The 21,659-nt window shown below is 44.7% G+C and overlaps 1 protein-coding gene across 14 annotated transcripts in view; it reads right to left on the bottom strand.

Annotated features, from left to right (window-relative positions):
- Nucleotides 1-663: 663 nt before the first annotated feature.
- Nucleotides 664-21,659, bottom strand: part of PKP4 (plakophilin 4) — a 227,964-nt gene continuing 206,968 nt past the window's right edge. For 10 of the 14 annotated variants that reach the window (XM_032286454.1, XM_032286457.1, XM_032286459.1 and 7 more), the window contains 10 exons: nt 20,569-20,686; nt 18,964-19,155; nt 18,613-18,786; nt 15,432-15,582; nt 12,055-12,250; nt 8,567-8,651; nt 8,328-8,445; nt 5,213-5,341; nt 3,401-3,474; nt 664-1,659 (listed from right to left, as the gene is read on the bottom strand). In XM_032286454.1, coding sequence (XP_032142345.1) covers nt 1,411-1,659; nt 3,401-3,474; nt 5,213-5,341; nt 8,328-8,445; nt 8,567-8,651; nt 12,055-12,250; nt 15,432-15,582; nt 18,613-18,786; nt 18,964-19,155; nt 20,569-20,686 — 1,486 coding nt within the window. In that variant the 3' untranslated portion in view covers nt 664-1,410. The remainder of the gene's footprint in view (nt 1,660-3,400; nt 3,475-5,212; nt 5,342-8,327; nt 8,446-8,566; nt 8,652-12,054; nt 12,251-15,431; nt 15,583-18,612; nt 18,787-18,963; nt 19,156-20,568; nt 20,687-21,659) is intronic. The other 4 variants (XM_032286463.1, XM_032286464.1, XM_032286465.1 and 1 more) reach the window with 2 other exon arrangements.

The raw sequence follows: 21,659 nt of genomic DNA, 5'->3' as shown, positions 1-21,659 counted from the left end.
ATTTCCACATTTGCACCAACAGATCCAGGAGCTGGGACTCACGAGTAGAAACCACAAGCCCTGAGAAGGCCTCAGACTGGGCCTGGTGCCCCTCATTGTCTCCACAGATGGAGAAAAGCTCCCAAGTAATGTTGTGTGGCACTATGGGGACCTCTGTCTACCCTATCTGTGGGGCTTCTTTCCCCTACTCCATTCCTAACCCAGGAATTACTGACTCATGGAATTAAGATAAATAATTTAGAATTTGTTTTGGTTTATTATATTGGTGCCAACTAAAGTTCTTATGAAGTTACTGAGTTCTTAAAAATGATGCCACAAAAAGTATCAGTTTAGTTATGACCAGGCTGCCAGATGTAACTTGCCTTAGGTGAAGAGTGATGATACATACATATGGGTCTGAGAAAAACCATAATAAAACTGTAAAGTGCACTAGGTTCAAAATAGATTCCAAGAAACAAAATACCTAGATAGACAGAGGAGGACAGTTCATAGCTTAATTCTTTGGTATGGTCCATCTCACAAAGTGTATTAACTGAATAAAACTAGGAAAAGTCCAAAATAGTTGGATATACGTAAGCTGTTTCCTACATGCAGTTAGATTTATGTTTATTAAATCTGCTTTTCCATATACATACAGAAAATTTAAAAAGAATAGAGAACACATTTCCAAGGATGAAATTTCCACATTTATTTTTCTTTCATGTGCATAGAAAATGGCAGTGAAGTGTCCTATGAACGAGGCGAGGAATGGGCATGGCGCTGTGGTACCGGCCTGGACGTTGTGCTTCCAAAGTACACTATGCATGGTGGAGACAAAGGGTGTCGCAGTTTGATTTTAATTGCTCACAGTTCCTTGGGCTTCCCATTTCTTTTTGAAGTTGTCAGTTTCTTCAACTCTCTTTTCAAGTGACACACTGCATTACAAATGATGGCACTTAACCAATGTGGCATTTCCATATTTACACCAACAAAAGAAATTTACAAGACATAATAGCATACAATCTTGACATTTAGTAATAGCAATAAAACATGGGCATCCATTTTATTTTTTCTGTACAAACTATCAGAACATAACTTTATTCACATTAAAAAAATCATCTTTAATTGGATTTGACCTACACATCCCCCATTTCATTTCACCCATTTCTCAAACCTCTCATCACGTCACCCACACCTTCACCAGACTACAGAATCTACAAGTAATTAGATCTAACAACTAAATAGAGCTTAGAAAGTCCTCTCCCAAACGTTTCCTCACTTCCCTGATAATTCCTCAAAAAAGAAAAAAAATGCACTTCACTCATTCCTTCCACTTCACTTTCACATTTCAATCATCAAATCAGCAAGACGGACTTCACCTCAATCCAAACAAGGTTAGAAAGAAAAAGTTCCTCTGTCGGCGTCTTGATGCTACACCCATGAGTCCGGGGACCCTGGGTACTGTTCTGCTCTGTAAGAAGGTCGTTTAGTGGAATAAAAGTCTACATAATTTGTGGTCGATTTCAGTCCATACTGTGTTGAGTAATCAGCAGAAGCTGGAAAGTGAACTCGGTCATCAAAATAAGGGTCTTCATAGCTATGAGGAGACTGCAAATACAATCTGTACGCATCAAAGTTCTTTCTGTTGGAGTCATCTTGACTATAATACAGCTGTTGATGCTGTTGACAAAATGAAAAGGCAAATAAATACAAGCAATTTTTTTAAAAAGACAGGTGTTAGGAAAATTAATGTGGGCTTCCTGCTTCATATTTTTAAAGCAATATTCAATATTTGCAGCTTATGGTTAAAGCTGTTTTTGGCGCACACTGCGTGTTTACCATGGGACTCTAAGGATTGTAAGCTTCATTCTCAGGCGGGCTCCTGAGTTTCCTGTCCTAAGACCTCTGGAGAAGTAGGTGCCTCAGAAGAGCCTGAGATCTCAGGGCAGGTGGCCCCAGCAACCTCCTCTCATTACTGGAGGCCCTGCTGTGTGCTCAGCTGCGGAGGGACCCGTTACCTGGGTATGCCAAATGAGAGGATGGTTTCGGTATTTTCTTTGACACAGGGGTATTATTAGTACATCACTAATTTAGTCGAGGATTGGGTTTCTGGGCCTTGGAAAACTGTGTAATTACAGAACCATCTTTTAAACATTTACTTCAGATATGAAGATTGAGTCCACCCCTCCATTTTAAGATGTGGCTACGTGAACAACAGTCACACTTTAGAAACTCTGCTGTAAGTCATAATATTAAAGGAATCAACAATCTCAAGGCAGAAGAACAGTAAAATTAGGAGAGATACGTGAGCAAATATGGTTCTAGAGGAAAAGGCTTCCCCAAGCCAAGGCTAAGTCCATCTGTAAGTGGGCAAGGCCAGGCACACGGGGCGCCCACACAGGGCACCCTGCTCTCCATTTCCTTTGTCTAGTCTTAGCTTTGATCTCACATTAATTTCAAATTGTGATTGTTATTATGTCTATCTTCCTGATGATGCCCAAATCCCCTTACTTAGTAAGGTGTAACAAATTTATCATCCAGGAATCAACATCATGTCCTGGAACTCAAGGCATTCAAATATTATAAGGATTTCTGAGCCAATTCTCTTTTCAAGCCAGAGTTATGCTTCTGGTCTATTTTTCCTGACTAAAAAACTACAGCATCTATTATGAATGACTTAGAAAGTTCTTTTTCTTCCATCTACAGGGAAAAGATAATGAGGAGCGGTCTTAGAGCACATCCTTATCTGAAGGACAGTATACAGTCTTGTTTTAGGAAACTCCAACTGCTCTGTGGGACTGAAAAGGAGGAGGAGAGACCAGGCGGTCCGGGTTTGCCATGGCATCGGGAAGGACCTGAAACTGACTGCAGGCCCCCCATGAGAGCAAGGCCTAGGTGTGTTACAACCGCCAGTCCCGCGATTCATCCCGACAGGGGCTGAGTCCACTCTGGCCACCGAGACACACAGACCTGGCCATGGACTCAGTGTTTTAAATTGTGGAGCTTGGACAGGGAGGAGTGAGATGGAGAATGAGATATACACAAAAGAAAACAACACGATGAGGGCATGAAGTGTGCTTACCAACCTTCCCTCCCCCAGAGGCTGGAAGAGATTTTAGAGCTGAACAGAGAAAGAGTGGGAAGAGGACCCTTTCGGGCAAAGGACGTGATGGGAACTTCTCGGCTGTTCCCATCAGTGGCATGGTGGTCTCAGCAGTACCAATGTGGATATTCAAGAACGTGAGGCTACCGTGGAAGTGCTTTGTTTAAACCATGGATAAATTTCCAAGGAGTAAAGATCCCCAGGGAAAGCTCCTAGGATCCTGCCGTGTTGGCCCAGCTCTGGGAAGTCAACCGACGTGGACCCCTTACTGTGTTAACTGCTAACCGGCCTTCTGTAAAAATGATATTGCAAATTCACCTGTAGCCGTCTATTTTGTTCTCTTGCTGGTGAGGAATAGGAACTGATGTAAATTGGTGAAGGTTTGCTGGAGCCTGTAAGAAAATATTTTATGAAATTAAAACTAGTGCTCATTACTCTGGTCCGATAGACTGGGTGGTCTCCCCTGTACTAGGGATAGCGCTGTCCCCAACAGGGCCTGCCTTCCCCAGTGCCAGTGCGGAATGGGAGAGGTGGCAGCCCCGGGTTCCTGGATCTGGCCTGGCTGCTGCTTACCTCAGGGCTGGTGGGGGCTAACAGCAAAACTATGGCAAAAACAGGCCGCGGGTGTTTTCCCAAAAAGCAATGCCAGTGCAGAGCCCGTGCACAAAGGGTTCTTGCTCAAGCTCTGCTCATATGCGGGAGGGTTTCTCCGGCTGGCTTTGGACAGCAGCACAGGAAGCTGAGCTGAGGAACACCACTTTTCCAGGGCTCTGAGCTACAGCAGTGGGTCAGAGAGGAGAAGCGGAACGCAACTTTCGAATAAGCCCCATACCTTCCAAACAGCTGGGATTCAAAATCTCAGGTCAAGGAAGGAGCAGGCCTAGGCATGTTCTAAGCAGATAGGCCACAATGGAGGCACCGTCTTGTGCCTGCCATATTTAAGCATGTTTTAATACAAAAGGAACTTGGTAATAATCAAATTGTTTTTAAAAGTCCATTGTAGGCTCCTGATGATGTCACCCTTACGTTATTGTTAAAGCTAACAAAGATTTTATTTTTTTAATGAGGAAAATGAAACGTACTTGAGGCAAATTAGTTTATTGAAGCAAGCGAAGAAGATACAGAAGGGCATGCAGGCTAAGAGGCGATCTTTAAGATAAAGCAGGCTGCTGCAAATCAGAAGCAACCAAGCGTTTCAGTTGGTATGTGCACTTCCTTTTGCACAAAGCGCGGTGTTGAAATGTAGCATCTGCAATTTTCTGAGCTATTAATTGCCATAGTAACAACAGTCGATTAGTAAACAGTCCTGTGAAATCACAATTTCAAAGACAACAGTCCAACGGAGACTGCTCCCCCAGCAGGAGTAAAGCTGCCACCAGCTTTTATTTCTTTTTAATATACAGGTTTGAGAAAAGAGTACCTTTCGGGGGTAGCTCACACTGACTTATTTGAAACATCTAAAGTAGTTATAATCTGCCAGACGGTTGAGAATGGGAACAGTATGAAATCTTAGTAACCCTCTGGGCTGGTATCCTTTAAATAAATTGTATGCACAGCTTTCTGAATAGGATATAAAAATATTAATACTATGTAACATTATTTTTGTTATTCTTAAAAAATAATCACTTTGAAAAGAGTCACATTATACCTTTTACTATTTATTCAAACTCTTCTCCATGAAAATGTAAATGAAATTGATTTCTATTCTCTGGTTTGAATTTAAGAGATGAGCCAGCATAGAAGACGTGGCCCCTGCAAAGCTACACCGGGCTGAGGGTTCTGACGCATGTGGAAAACACAGAGACTGCTGGAGGCAGGAGGGGACGGAGCAAAGGGACTGTGCCAGCAAGCAGCCAGAAATGATTTATTTGGATACAACCCTCTTTTTATTTGCGGCCACCGTACAACTACATACACACATACATACAAACAAACAAGTACATGCTTGTTTTACTTTAAACAAGCAGAAAAGGCAACAATCCCCAAAGTAGGACAGGGAGAGACTGGAGCATGGTTTGCTGCTGGGGGACCGTCTCAATTCAAGCACAGGCTACTTCCCAGGCCACTGGCCAAGTGCCTGGAAGTGTGGCTTTTCGAGGGACTGTATCACACACCCAACTGGTGTCTTACCAGGGTACGGGCCTTTATGTGTGGCATCCCCTTGGCTATTGTAATACTGCATAGGTGGCTGGGTCCTATCGTATTCAGAGCGAGGGTCTCTGATTCCTAACAGTGCTGGTGAGGAAGAGGTGCTGCCGACTGAAGGGAGAGGCAAAGGAGGAGAGAGAGAAAGGGGGGAAGAAAGAGAAATCAGCATCAGTGTCTGTGGAAAAATCACTCCAGAAACACAAAGGTCAGTAACTAGATATGCCACACAGCTGGTGCTGAAAATATCTCAGAGGTGCTGGGAGTTGAAGAGCAGCTAGACCCAAGAACCACAAGTGTGACCTGCATGCGGGCCTACCACTGCACGCATCAGCCAGGTCCACACCTGGGCTCACTCAAGCTGGAGTGCAAGCCGCCCGGCCAAAGAGGCACAGCGGAGAGATCATGCAGGCTTCCCCACCAGGGTGTCTCAGTGGCTTGACTAGGCCTTTGAAACCGAGTGAGTGGTAATGACTTACTAGCCATGCAAGAGTTATACTTGCTATTTTATGATCTCAGTTCAGTTGCTTGTAAAACACCCATCTATTATCCTTTATGTACAGCTCTTCAGTAAACAGAAGTTTTATGGCATGTTTTGATTTCTAATTATTTCAAAAATATCCACATCTCTAAACATATCTGAATAAGAGCACCCAGTCTGTAAAATTTATAATTCTTTTTATGGTGATCAGGGAAATGATTTAAAAACCCAGTAAGCCTGGCTCATTAAGAAATGCACATGGTGCTAAGCCTTGACTTCACCAATGCCCAGAAGACTTTTTCACCCCAGCTTCAGCCAATATCTAATAACACTGTTATCTATCCTTAGGACTCTTTTTGGACACTTTTGCAGAGAAGGAAAAGACAAACATTTCACATACATTTTTTTTTTCTTTTTCTCATTAAAAAAATCACCTTGCTTCCCCTAAAGTTAATTTCAAATAAGAGTGACCATTTATTCACTTGATACACTCAAAAGCAATAGTTCCCAAACACTGGCACCAGTGGTTTTGCTTTCAGAGGAAGACTGCCAATGAAATACTTTTCCTAAAGTCACCTCACTGACATAGGATTGCTCAGTGTAAAAAATGTAAGCATGTGTGGACGATGTCTATGTGCTGCTCACCTTGCTTACCTTCCAGAAGGTACTGGGACAGAAAGCAGACCTGCCTGCTTCCAACGTGACAGCAAGGCATCCGACATGCCCAGAAGCAGACCCCACACTAGTGCGAAGGGACGCATCATCAGCCCTTTGAATAACTAGAGAAGCAGAAGTGGAGAATTCCCTACCTCTGACTAGAATCCTAAAAGGTACCTAGGAATTTGAACGGGACTAGCCAACACTGTCCAGCCTGTATTTAAGGGGTCCTCAAAACAAGGTCACTGCTCAGTAACTCTGTGCTAAATGATTCAGGGGTGTTCAATCAATACACTAACATTAACGGTAAATGATGAGCTAAAAAAAAATTGCAAAAAATCTCGTAATGTTTCAAGAAAGTTTTCAAATTGAAGTTGGGCTGCATTCAAAGCCATCTGGGACGCATGCCGTCCATGGGTCGCGGGTTGGACAAGCTCGTACTAATCTAAAGTGTGCCTTTTGTTCCATAGCCACACCTCTTGATTTCCCTAGCACTTCTATTCCCAAGACCCTAAAGAGTTCTGGGCATTTTTCTAAGAGAAGACAGTTTTAGGTTATACCTGGGAGCTCAGCAAGGATGTTAAAAACCAGACACATAGGTTCTTTCAAGAAAACAACCCATAATTTAAAAACTAAGATACAGGCCAGGCACGGTGGCTCATGCTTGTAATCCCAGCACTTTGGGAGGCCGAGATGGGTGGCTCTCCTGAGGTCGGAGTTCGAGAACAGCCTGACCAACGTGGAAAAACCCTGTATCTACTAAAACTCCAAAAAAAAATTAGCCGGGCATAGTGGCACATGCCTGTAATTCCAGCTACTCGAGAGGCTGAGGCAGGGAAATTGCTTGAACCCAGGAGGCGGAGGTTGCAGTGAGCAGAGATCGCGCCATTGCACTCCTGCCTGGGCAACAAGAGTGAGACTACGTCTCAAAAGAAAAACAAAAAACTACGATATAAATATACACCATACACAATAGGCACAAATAATTTAAAAAAAATTCTAGTACAAGTGGGGACATCCAATTATGCGGCAAGAACCACTGGCCATGTGTATTAGTCTTTTTGGCCACATTTGTCCACATGAGAAATAAGACTGCCAGCAGTAGCACTGCTGAATAAACAGATAATATTTACATGTCAGAATGGGTGATTTAAAGCCAAATAAAAATAAGATACTTATTACTTTTTCTTTCTCACTTTGTAAGAATTAGACTTACAAAGAATTAGACTTACTGTAAGATTGGCTTGGCAGTAATAATCTGCTCTTACATGTAAAAAAATTTAGTCTGAATCTCAAAACATTCTTTCTACCAAGTTAAACACTACAAAGAAGTAGCTAGTATGGTTGCCAGGATTCCCGACTTAAAAAAAAATTCCTACATACCCACCCTGTAAGGCCTGCTCCCATTAGCTACCGATGCTGGGGGTCTGCAGAGGAAGGAGGTTTAACTGGGAAGTAGGCAGCTCTCCCAGGCTGCGGATCTGAAGACCTTAAAGATCCTCCGTTAAAGGACCCTGCTTCTAAAAGGTTTCACTAAGAAAACTTAAAACAAAAAATACTTTGGAGGAGATTCCAAACTTGTGGCCAGCAGGCAGACAGGGCAGCCACTTTCAGGCATAACCCAGCGAGTCTCGAAGTGTGGTCCTCACTCCTGGGCACCCCGATCACCTGTCCGCTCTGTCAGCTGCGGATTTCAGGGCCCCTTCTCACACTTAGTGAGGCAGACATGAGGGCGGGGCCTGGGGCGCTGTTGCTGATATAAACTAGTATGAACTTTCAGAAAGGAAGAAGAAAGTGGGTTTGTGGTTTATAATGCTGTGTGATTCCTACGGAAGGTACTCTGCTGCATGAGTAGTGTTGGAGGGGACAGGCTTAACCAGCTTATGTTTGATATTCCCTGGCTAGGAAACAATGTTCTGTCACACAAAGGCTCTCACCAAGGAGTGGCGTTTTCCCACTGACCTGACTGAATGATGGGTGACATCTGTTGGTTGGTGGTAGACAAGGAAGGATGTGATTTGAATCGGTCTCGCTCCAATGTCGACACAGGTGTAATAAAATGGTTCTGATTCCACCCATCCTGCAGAGTTAAGAGAAAAAGAAACCTCTCAAAATGAATAATGACATTTTATTACAATAAATGATTACAAGTGTGTGCTCTGCTGAATGCTAATTATGCCAGAGCTATTCTCGTAGGTTACCTTTTTATAAATGCTCCGGAGGTCCCGATATTGCCATAATGTATTCAAGACCTGGGCTGCTGCCTTCACCACTTTCAGAGATGATCTAGGGAGAGAGAAAGGATGTTAATAAACGTGGGCAGCACAGCCTCAGCCCCACTCGGAGGGGTGAAGGATGAAAATCAGTCACTAAGAGGCCATCTCTCTCAGGGCCATGGGGACAGAGGCTACTGCAGGACACACCACAAAGGGACCAGGTGTGCCTGGGAGTCGATCAGGTTCAGGACTGGCCGGAGGTGGCAAGAACTGAAGTGAAGCCATGAGGGGGTGAGCTCTGCGGAGCAGCTGTGGCCAGGATGAACCTGAGTTGAGGATCTCTCTAGGTGTCAATCCCAACCTCCCTCCAGATCTCTACTGAGGGCCACTGACCTCGCTGGGGCTTTGCGATTAATGCAACCAGGACTCTACATTCTGAATGTCTGGGAACTCTTCCAAGTGAATATGTTTTATTCCTCCTCCTTTATTAAGCCTTCATCTAAATGCCTTCATTGCCTTATCATTCATACCTCTATGTCAACAAATGTGTGTTTTAATGTTGAATTTGGAAAACAGGGTCACAGATATTATTTCCTCTCCCTAAGGACATTTTACAAATGCTAGTGCTGTTTAAGCACTGCCAACCATGAGTCACTGGATTCACCTTGGGAGCCGCTGCTCTAAGTCAGTGGCCTCACTGGTAAGTGAAGAGGGGACTTCCTGCCTTGGCTAAGGCCAAGATCGCTACAGATCGCTACACTGGGGTGGTACTCATGGACCAGTGAGCGCTTGGGGAGTCAGCCCTAAGGACAACTGAACACCTTTGCCTTAAGACTTCATTGACTGTTTGACTTCAAATGTATATACCAGATCTAAAATATGGTTTTCTCTTCTACTCCTTATCTTCCTAATTAAACTCTTACGAAGTGGGGGAGGACAAGGGAGGTAAGCAGGCAGTGCTTTCTCAGTCCCTAACAACGGAATGTGGGTTGCTAATGATTCTGAGGATTTAGGTGAGCAGAGCCAGGTAAACCAACCCACTCAAAACCTTTTCAACCTTTATATTCTCAAACTGGACAATGGAAAAGCAATAGCTAAATACCCCAAAGAAATAAACAGGGATGAATTTTCAGGCACCCAAGACAGCCTTCGGAAGACAGATTTAGGGGAGCAGTGCCCTTGCCTTGCATAGCTACCCTGTTCTCAGCTGGGTCCGGCCGTTGCTGCTTTGTTCACCTGTTTTTAAGTGCTAGGCAGCGGGATGAAAGCTCAAACGGCAGATCCCACAGCTGCCTGGGAGGATGACAGCTGTAACACTGGACCAGGCAGGGCCGTGCCTGGGATATGCCTTGACAAAACCAGACAGGCTCATATTTTCAGACATGAATTCCATGAGCAGAAACACGACCCATGAGAAAAGCAAGAAGGTTTCTTTGCTATCCTTTGCAGCAAAACTCCTTGAAAGAGTTATGTACTTGCATCTCTGATTCCCCCCATCCTATCTTCTCTTAAACATAGGACTTCCATATTGTTACATCTGAAAGGCAAGTTGCAGTCCTCATCCTGAGTCACTGTGTTTCACCTTGGGAGCTGCTGCTCTAAATCAGCAGTTTCATGGCTAATTGCAGAGAGGATGCAGCGTCCTGCCTTGGCGAAGGCCCTCAGATCATCATGCTGGGGTAGGCCTCCTGTACCCCTCACTGGCTCTGTTCCAGCCCCACTGGCTTCCCTCTGTTTCTCAAGCACACGAGGTCTTCTCGCTTATCAGGGCTCTCTCATTTGAGGTCCCCCTCTAACCGAAATGCTCTTCCCCCAGGGAGCTGCACTGTTCCTTCCCTGCTTCCTCCAGCTCTGTGCTCAAAAGGCACTGTCTCTGCAAGGCCTTCCTTGACCAGCACCCCTCCCCCAGCATAGCCCACCACCCACCGTGCCCTGCCCCAACAAGTGCAGGCTGTCATGCCACATTTTAAGAGCGTAAGTGATTATGGTTCCACTCATTCCTCCTTCTCAGCCCTCCCTGCCCCCTGGAACCATTTATTACTAATGAAATAGAAAAAAGGGACTGAAAGAAATGATCACTACTGCAGATAGGTGTGGTTTCTGGGAGGTGAGAATATGGTTTTAGATTATTCCTATATTTTAGAAACTCCTTCAAAAGTGTAAACATTAGATGAGATGTAGTTCCAGCACTGCCATTTAGTCAATTAATAAATATTCACCGAGCAACTGTTATGAGCAGGCCAGGGTTATTCTAGATGCTAAGGATATAGCAGTGAACCAAGATAAAAGTCCCTACTCTGGAAGAGTCAGGCACAAGAGGAAGACATCACTTCCACAGCAGGGGGAAACCAGTGCTATGGAGAGAGCAAAGCAGCCGGTGGGGAGATGGGGGGAGAGGGCTGCCATGCTACTGTGGCTCAGGGAGGCTGCTGTCCTGCTGTTCTGAGATGGCACCAAGCATCCTACTTACCATTTCTCTGATCTGACACTAAGGCAAACTTACAGTCACTGCCACAGCTCCATGACAAACAGCCTTCAATTTTTACCGCTGATTTTCTAGTCCTTCCCTCCTGCTTCATCAGTTAGGGATCATGCAGAAGCGAAGGGAAATGGACCATCCAAGCCTGGGGCACATCCTGAGGCCACACAGCAGCCCTGCTGCAGAGCAGTCATTTTAACTGCTTTCTGGGTACGTGACAGGAGACTCAATGCCAGAACTGTGGATTCAAGAAGACGCTCTTGCAGGACAGGCCCTCAGGCCTAGAGCAGAGACAAAGGCAAAAGAATCCAGGGAAATGGTGCCCCTGAGATTTTCCTCACCCTGGCATTTCTAATTCTTCCAGGAGTTGGCATGCCCAGTTGTGGCTTCAGGGACTGCTATGGTCTGAAAGTCTGTGTCCCTTCCCAAGTTCCTATGTTGAAATTCCAGCCCCCAAGGTGATGGTATTAGGAGGTGGGGCCTTTAAGAGGTGATTAGATCATGAGGGTAGAGCCCTCATGAATGGCATTAACATCCTTATAAAAACAGGCCTGAGATTTCTCCTTCCTTCTACCATGCAAGGACATAGCTGGAAGGCACCAGCTATGAACTAGAATGGGGGCCCTCACCAGACACCGAATCTGTGGGTGCCCTGATTTCCCAGCCTCTGGAACTGTGAGAAATACATTTCTGTTGTTTATAAGCCACCTAGTTCACAACATTTTGTTATAGCAGCACAGACTAAGATAGAGATAAATACCAACAAAGGAGTGAAGGTGTTACAATAAAGTAAAAACTAGAAAAAGGCCCCATAACAGAAAACACTTCTCCCTGCATAGCAGGTTGCAAGTGCTGGAGACTGTTTAGCTTGCTGGCATGTAAGAAATGCAAAAATAAATCCTTTCCACTAGGAAAGGTATCCTCAACAAAGGCCTCATCACAGGACCATCTCAGGAGCAAGAGCCCTACTTGCACCTCCTTGCTGCAGACTTGCCTGTCGCCCCTGCCTTTGGTTATGTTCACCAGCTTCTCGATGCCTCCCGAGTCGGCCAGGGCTTTGGCGTTCTCCATGTTTTTGCTGGTGACCTCGTGTAGAGCACAGCAGATGGCTGCCATGGTCTCATCAGACAAGACACTGGGGCCGTTGCCACCGGGAAGCCGGTTGACCAGGTCTCGCATGGCGTATTTGCCTGCCAAATGCAAAAGAGTAAATTCTACTTCCAGAAGGTACTACGTTTTTGTTACTGTTGTTCAGATTCTGGTGGTGCAATCCTTTAAAAATAAAACCCCAAAAGAGACAATAACAGGTGAAAAAATCCAATTCCACGAGCAGAAACCTGACCCATGAGAAAAGCAAAGAAGCAGCAAAGAAGAAAAAGACAAATGTCATTATAAGGGGAAAGCTAACATTTACTGCAACATCACTTGCAGGAATGACTGATTTATAAAACATTACTGTCAATTGCTGTAAGCAAATGTAACTCAGTATGTAAAACTGGGTAGACAAATCAAGTTGCTTTTGTTCAAGTGTTTTCAGTAACATTGAGTAATGAAGGAATTACAATAGCAAATTTTATCCTCCATGGAATTCCTATGCATCACAAATACCTCAATTTCCTCTTAAAGCTTGTAAAAACTTACCTTTGAATCTGGACCAAGTCAGGCTGCCAAACAGTACTTTTCATTAGATCCTTCTGGATCTGAATGTGTGAACTGGGTACAGTTACACATTTTCATGAAGTATAGAGCTAAGGTGTACAGCAGCTAATCTGACAACGGTGGGAACATGTTAGTTTCTTTAAAAGATGACACAAGTAAAAGTTCTGGTATTAAAATTATAGGTATGTTATATCCCAGGAGTAACACAATAATAATGAAATTCTTGCTAAGACACGGCGAGGGGAGTCTCACAGTTATTGAGGTATTTCTTTATAGATACTGAATTTTTCTTATTCCACTCCAAAAAGAGATGACCTCCAGCTTTTGCAACTACGATTACCAACTGAAACTGTAAGTGCACTACAAACAAAAGTGCTGAATTAAAGTGCAAGTGAATATTTTCTTCGTTTTTCCTCCCAGGCTAATAATGGAGTGGATGCTAATTGAGGTTTTTATAAAGGCCTATTTATATACAACAGTAAGCAGAAGAAGACAGGCTTCAACTCCATGCTGTGTAATATACAGCAGGTCGGAGGGAAGGCTCTGGCTTGCTCACAGCAAACACTGTTATGAAGAGTGGAAAAACAGTGCTGACACTGTGAGGCCACAAGATAAATGTGGTTTTCAGAGCAGATGATAAGTTAGCACTGGTGATTTTGAATACTCATGAATGACCAAAAGGTGCATGACATGTAATCTGTCACTTCACTAAAGCATAACTTTAAATTGCACTCCTGGGGGTTAGGCTGAGGCAGCTCGCTCTGCCCGTGAGTGAGTGAGCCTGGCAGTCCCCTCAGAACTGCAGCTCTAGACAGCAGGGTGGGTCCCACACAGTTGAGTATGTAGTAACATTTATGAAGTGACAAAACTTTGCTTCTTTGTGAAAAATGGCTCTCAAAAGAAAGTCCTTTGTTAGTGTTGGTGATGGATGTGAAAAGAGAGGGAAGAGGTCAGAGAAGGGGAAAGTTCTTAGGCACCGAAGTGCTGGATAAATTAGAGCCAAATACTGAATTCGGGAGGGGTGCAGATCTCATAGGAAGACAGGAATAGGGAAACCAGAAAAATGGATTCATGGAACAGTTCAAGAGTGCTCTAACCGGGTGAAAAAACGCTCACCACTGGAGAGATAGAAGGCAGTGGAAGTCAAAAAGGGTTATTCACAGAAACACAGAAATGCACTAGGTGGAGGCCGAGACTTGGAATACACACTCCTCTTGCCAAAGGTCTCGGCACTTCATAGTACTAGCTCAAGGCCTCCTATCCACCTGCGTCTTTGTGTTGTGTGATAGGCCACAGGATATACATGTCAATCATTTATTTTTCAGCATTAAAAATGACCAAATTATACATGCTTCTTGTAAGAAATCCAAACATTACAGACATAAGAAAAATAACTTTAAAGAATCTCTCTTTAGGGACCTGAAGGATTTCTTTCAAGGAAGTGTGGGAACTAAGACATACGATACATCTACCAGAATCAGGCATGAGCTGGACCATGAACAGGGTGTGAAGGAACTCCCTTTCCTCTCTGTAGGGATATGATTTGGCTTAAAGCAATGGTGTGTTAAGAGCAGGTTTATCTGGGCAACAATTCAAAACAGCAATTCTATGAGGCACTGTATGAAGGGCTTCCACTGTAAGTCATCAAGTTTAATCCTTACAGCAACTCTTTGTGGTAAACATCTTCACCTTGTTTCTCTCTCCTTCTCTCATGGCAGGTGAATTTAATATTTACTACTGATTCAGATGAATCCATGTAAGACCTCGTCCCATTATTTTCCCTTCTTCTCCCCAGACCTGTCACCAGCTGTGGGACTTGGCGTGGAGCTCTCTCATTTCCTCTTTACAGCAAACCACAGTTAGGACAGCAGGCATCAACAGCTCCCTTTCGGAGATGAGGAGTTTCATTTCCATTCTAGATAGAATAATGGAGCCCAGACGGGGTTCTATAGAACACCCCAGGTTGCATGGCCAGTGAGCAGCAGACCCTAGGAATGAAGCTCAGGTCTATGGAGGGTCCCTGATCTCTTCTTTACCCTGAATCCTGCCTAGGATGTGCCAATGTCCTGGAGGCAAGCAAGCTGCCTGGGGTGCAGAACTTACAGAGGTCGTCACTTGTCGGTTTGTGCCTGTGCCAGCCCTACCTTATACAAAGTTAAGCGTGAAGGCCCCCTAAAATGTTGGGCCCTTGGGCCCTTGCTTAGCTCACCCTAATCCTGCCCCTACCCTGGGTGGAAATGATGCTGGGACAGTGGTTCTGCTCTGGGATAAACATTTACAGTGACCTGAGAGGGAAAAGCTACAAAACATTCATGGGATTTCTTTTTTATTTAGAGTATGGTAGTGTTGGTGAATTAGCAGATATCAGTCGAAAAATTGGAAAGGGAGAATTAAGATTTTTTTTGTTGCTCAAGATATAGAGACCTCTCTTGGAAAAGAGAGACACTAATTCTGTTAAATAGTGTTTTAAGGTACAAGTAAAATTCCTGGCTTTTCTGAAAATTTACCTTCCCTCATCAATGATTAATGAATGAGCTTGCGTCCTGCTGAAAAAGAATGGTCACAAAACAGGAGTACTCAAATACACCAAGAAACTGGAGGCTAGGGCTCAGTTGTTAATAACATTAGAAGCCGTATATTTAATCAAAAGAAGGGTTTCATGAATATCGCAGCTGCTTCACATTTACAGACCATCTTGTCACCAGCACATACCTATGAGCTCCTTGTTGCGAACATCTAGTGCCATATTCCTCAGGGCAGTTGCCACGGAAGAAACAACCCTATCGTTGTCCATTCTCAGAAGTTCCACAAGGATGGGGAGTCCCTTTTCTTTTCGGACGGCTGCCCGGATGTATGCTGCAAACTAGTGAGAAAAATCAGGCAGTAAGTAATATATATAAAACAGAGTTCCCCTCTCATACGTTACTATCACTTAAAAAAGATGTTTCCAAAAGATGAACTAATAGATTAAACGGTTTTTTCCAATTGAAGATCAAATCTGTGGTGCCAGTAAAGAGAAAATCATAGTTGGGGAGAAAGATAGGCTGGGATGACTGATTTAAAAAGAAATCCCAAAGCCTGAAAATCTCAAACCACCATCTGCAAGATATTTTTGTGCAGAAAAGAGAAGGCAGTGATTACTTTCTATCTCAGATACATAAACATGATTAAGGAAGGATCGTGTGTTTTCTTTGCAGTTGGTCCCCTGCCAAGCCCAGAGGCTATAAATAGGATGGCAGAGACAGTAACCCATCAGCACACATGAAAGGACAACCTGTCTCCACCAAGTCATTTTTTTTTTATATTCCCTGCAACAATATTTAGAGTTCAGTAACCTGTCAAAGAGATTGCTTGGAAACATCCCTTGCCTCAGAAGAAAGGGAATTCTCCAGAAACATCCAGCATGATAATTAATACAGCCTGGTGAAAAAGTAAGTACATTTGTGTGCAAAATGCATTCTCATTCAAGATTAGTTAGTTGCTGATGCTGTTTTTTAAAAATCCATAGTCAAGAAATTTTTCTGTGACTATGAAGCAACTCTATACAGTGAGTCAGTTTGTGTATCTTACAAAATGGAAATGAGTGCTAAGTCATCAGTGAAAAAACCAAAAAGAGTAGCATCAGAAAACAGATCTTTAATCTTGTTTTCGGCTTTGAGCTTTATTGACTTTTTCAACCAATGCAAATCATCTTCCAAATTTTAGGGTAATTGAAAGATGTTGCTCATAAAACATCTACTTTCCCGCTGTGGCCAAGACATGAGGGCAGAGATCTACCAGCCCTTTATATTATTTTGAACATTAAGGCATGTGATTGACCATCCAGTTTCTTGAATACCAACAGAATAGATTATTTTAATAATACAAATAAGAGGGAAAGATGCATTTCAAAGATCCTATTTATAGTCTGCATAAGAAATGAATACTCCTATTTTTCAAATCAAATGAAATCTACAGGGAGGAAATGAAGTACATGACTCGTTACTGGGCAAGGCACTCAGGCAGTTTTGTGAACTTCTTTCTCTGAAACCTGCAACAACAGAACCAACTCCTTCTTTCTCACTTGGAGACCTACCAGCCCAACCCGGCCCGGCCCGGCCCAACCCGGCCCAGCCCAGCCCAGCCTGGCTCCTTCTGGAGAACTACAGTCATTGCTGCTCCTGAAATAGCTTCTTCCTCGATAACATCTGTGGCCATGATTATTTCATTTTCTTAGTGAAGGTCCAATATTTTAACTCACTATTGAAATTGCTTAGATATAATGTTTATATTTTAAATGGGCTTGCTATCTAACTCTCTCAGTAAATGATCCCAGAGGTGAACTTCTAAACAACTCAAATCACATCTATTGCAATTATTGTCTTTTTTATCATCATCAAATGATCCTCTGGTCACAGAAGCTGAAGGTGAACACTGTTCTACAACATAAATGTTTATAAATACTTATGTGCAGGGAATATCTCACTGAATCTTCACAACCATCTTAATAAGGTAGGTATTTTTTCACTTTATTTTGGGGAGGTGGAAACTGTGGGCAGAGAGCCTCTAGGCTGCCAGACGGTAAGCAGAGTGGCCTGGATTCAGAGCCAGGTGGTCTGCCTCCAGAGCCAGCACTTACACACTGAGTCACTGGCACTTTAACTAGGAGCCACAACAAAATCCCCACACCAGCTTAACACCAGACCATAGTTGTCGGTCTATAATCGACATGGCGGCCACTTGCATGAAAGAAACCATACCTAGGCCTATCATAAGCTTTTCACTATCGTGGAAACAGCATCACCAAAAGAGTCTCATTTTGTGGGGGAGTGAACGTAGGAGAAGTAGCCAAAAGCAAGCACTGCAATAACTCTACTAAAATACACCTGTCAGGAAATTTCTAGAGGTTGAAAATGTCTCAGACAAGGACTGTCTGGGAAGTTGCTGGAGGACATTTAGAAAGTTCTGACAACTTGCTTACAAGTGGTAACAAGAGGCAACTGTCTTCAGTTTTCCTAGTCATACATCTGCAAAGAGATGCAGAAACCCCAGACACAGGCATGTCTGTTACTGTCTGAGAGAAGCAGAGTGGGGTCCCCTATCCCTCCCCATAGCACTGCCCAACCTGTGTTCTGTTCAGCCACTCATCATCTCTCACCTGTGTGTACTGCTGCACTGGCTCCCAAATGGAATCCCTGCTTCTAACTCCCTTCCTTGAATCCACCTTCTGCACTGCCATGGAATAGGAGAGCAGTGTTGAAATGAGCCCGTCTCTTTCACTTGTCTGCCCAGACTCATTCGCGGCCCCTCCTGTCTGTAGGTGAGGGCTCAGCTCCCGAAGTTTTGCCTTTAGGCCGGTCCATGATGCCTGGCTCCATGCTGGGCCCCAGGGGGCAGCCTGTAGTCCTGGCCCACCCTGTCATGTCTGCACCACGAGACTTTCCTCCCGTTGTCCCTGTTACGTGGATGGCTCCCTCTACATCCCAGCCTCAGCCTCTCCTGGCTTATTCTCACTCATACTTATGGATTGTGCCGGGCAGCATCCCCTTCAGGAAGCCTCCTCCATGTCCTCACTCCCCTCTTTCCTGACCTTCCCTTACACTGTGTGGCTGGCTTAGATGTCTCCTTTCAGGACCCCACAGCACACACATGCTGTGGCTTCTACACTGTGCTGGCACCATCTGCTTTTCTCACCAGCCTTCTGCTTCTCACGGGACGGACTTGTATTTATCTTTGGATCCCCAGAGCAACTGCTTGTCTCCCTTTTTTTCCCTCTACCCCCTTCACAGACAAACTAAGTAACTGTGCCCCTTTCACCACCAGGGCTGATCTGACAGGCAGAGCATATACATGTAACATTTCAAGTTAGTTTGCAAAGATGGAAAGAAGCGTAGACAAGTGGAAGTCGTCCTACCTTCCAGTTGCCCGCAGAGAGGTTCTGGAGAGATCCAGCAGAGCCTTCCAAGGTGGCTGGGTTGGAACTTTCTGCTAGAAGAGTCAGATATGGTTTAACCACCGATGGGTGCCACAGCATCTCAACCCCTTTGGGGGACTTTGACAGTCCTGGGATAGGACCAACTCCATCCCACTGAAAGACAAACAGCCCAAGTTAAATGGAGGCAGAATGAACATGATCTCTAACACTTGAAAACATTCACCCTGTGGGACTCAGCTATCGCTATGCAGAAATTTTCTTGCCAAATATGTGATTTCTCACTCCCAGAAAAATGAAACTTTAGTGTGTCATATCAAATAAAATGCTAACTTGATCTTCTTGCGGAGTCCTCTTTTTCTTTTTCTTCTTCTTCCCCCAGCAGCTTGGCTCAGAGTCTTTGCTGGGAGACTCTTTTCCCAGTAAGTCATCCAATTCGTTCAGTCCCAGTAACCGGGCCTGGGGCACCTCCAGCTCCAGCCGATAGGACAGGTTCCTCAGGGTGCACACACAGTTTTCCACCGTCTGAAACCCAACATGGCATATAATTAAAAACAACTCGGCGCATTAGAGCCAAACACTTCTGTACTGAACACTACAGAGAGGAAATAAACGGGAAATATGAAAGAACTAGTTTTTATGTATGGGAACCTGAAACAATCTGACGAGAGGATTTGATTCTAGAGTGTCTGTGGAATACCCAGATGACAGGCTACAGAGCCTTTCTCGGTCCCGCTGAGGATCTGACTTCCTGCTGGCTGAAATGTATGAGGCTCTGGACCCAGGTTTCTCTTCAGGGCTAATGACATGCCAGGCTGCTCCCACAACGACTGAGCCTCACTTCTTACTACTGTAGATCCTTGGCATGACAAAATATGCCGCCAACTCCCTCCCTGGGGGCAGCCATATCCCCAAGTTCCACGTCTGCCTTCTCCTAAATCTCCCAACTCCACCCTCCTTTCGAGCCATGTTCAGTGGTGTCTTTCCCTGTGGATATTTGCCTTCTGTATATGGTCTTTTGTTCCCCTAAAAGACTGTATCACACCCCTGATTGGGAGGCCAATTGTCATTTTGCTGAGTATCTAAAACCAAGTTCAGTATTTGCCTATCTAGCAAGCTTCCTTTTCCAACTTGCTTAGTCCCCTCAATTTCATCTGCTGCTCTCCCAGTTTAATGAGGCTCAAACTAAAACTGGCTGTTCCCCTGCACTCCTCTCTCTGCCCCAGGCACTCAACATCTTTTTTCTCTCAGGCTCACCCTTACAATCCAACACCTTCCATTGGCCTCCCCTAGTCCCGTCCATCCTGACACCAAGTATCTGGCCCGCCTTCGATCTCCTGACACTTTCAGTCCCTCTTTCCTGTTCTACCCACTTTCCTTGGCCCCCAGGAAGATCCTGAATGGTCGTCACAGCTGATGAATCATGAGCAGAACGTCCTGCACTCCGGCACAGGAGGGACAGAGTAAGGGGCTCGTGCTGGGGACAGACCGATCACAGGGCAGGAGCAGATGTGGAGAGGGGCAGCAACAGTTAGTGCTGGGGGTGGGGACTGTGGACTGCACTGCAGCAAAGAGGGCAGAGAGGCTGGGGGGTTACAGTGCCTCAACCAGGAACTTGTATTCAGTAGATACTCAAATACTAATGGTTCTGATTCTAATGGGGATACAGAACTGGAGGAAATAGCAGCAGGGGCACCACCCTGAGAACGAGCCTGGGAGAACCAGAGAGAGAGCCTTTACCACACCAAGCCACTCTCTGTTCTCAGGATATTTTCTTATGTTGCCACAGCCTTGCCTCTGTAATTTTGGAGACTTGCCCTTTGATCTGGAGAGTAGCCTCCTGAGGACAGGTTCTACAGGTCACAAAGAACCAACAGCATGCAAATAGTGGCACCAAACATTGCAGTCATCTGCCACCATGCCCAGCCTGGCACTGACCTTGCTGTCGTAATCGGATGTGTTCACACATGTGTGGATCACGTACAACAGGGAGTCCACCAGCCCCTCGCAGGACCGCATTTGCTTCCGAGCTTCTTCCCCGGCAGAGCTGAGGTTCCTAAAGGGGTAGAGACAGGAGGAGCTGCTGAGATGAAACACGCAGTCATCAGCCACACGGCCTTACCTTCTGAGAGCGGACAACAGATGGCAGCCACTTAGAGGTCTGAGGAGGCACTGAGGACTTGCACGGTAACATCCCTGAAGCTCATAATGATGGCTGCTCCCCATCATCCACATGGAAGGGAACCTGCACATCTGGACTTCCACTGTACCTCTCTCATGATGTGTCACTTTCTAACTCCCTAATGTAATTCTTTAGGGGCCAATTCTCCTGATCCTCTTCATACGTAAAAGGGGGGAAATAATAGTGACTACCTCATAGGGTTGTTGTGAAGAAGAAATGAGTTTCTACATAGAAAGCAATTACAAAGGTGCCTGCTTCACGGAGGGCAGCCTGCATGTCAGCCATGGTGGCGGGTACTTCCAGACATGCTTTACCTTCCTTGTTAGGCCAGAAGCTTCTTGCAGTCCCCTATTATAATATTTTGCACCAGGCACGGTGGCTCACGCCTGTAATCCCAGCACTTTGGGAGGCCAAGGCGGGTGGATCACGAGGTCAAGAGATTGAGGCCATCCTGGTCAACATGGTGAAACCCCGTCTCTACTAAAAATACAAAAAAATTAGATGGGTATGGTGGCGCGTGCCTGTAATCCCAGCTACTCAGGAGGCTGAGGCAGGAGAATTGCCAGAACCCAGGAGGTGCAGGGTGCAGTGAGCTGAGATTGCGCCATTGCACCCCAGCCTGGGTAACAAGAGCGAAACCCCATCTCAAAAAACAAAAAACAACAAAAAAAACAAATATTTTGCATGCAGTAAGTAGGTGGTCATTAAATGCTTCTTGGCTGAACAGAGGAAACATACAATTTCTTGTATAAACATTTCAAGTTAAATATAGATATTTGCTTATGCTAAAATTTTTCTCATCTTTTCTTTTTTTTTTTTTTTTGAGGCGGAGTTTCACTCATGTTAC

This window comes from Sapajus apella, unplaced genomic scaffold (genome assembly GCF_009761245.1).
Source record: "Sapajus apella isolate SASKATOON/1434 unplaced genomic scaffold, GSC_monkey_1.0 scaffold18, whole genome shotgun sequence".
NCBI lineage: Eukaryota > Metazoa > Chordata > Mammalia > Primates > Cebidae > Sapajus > Sapajus apella.
This window is presented reverse-complemented; position numbering and strand designations above follow the sequence as displayed.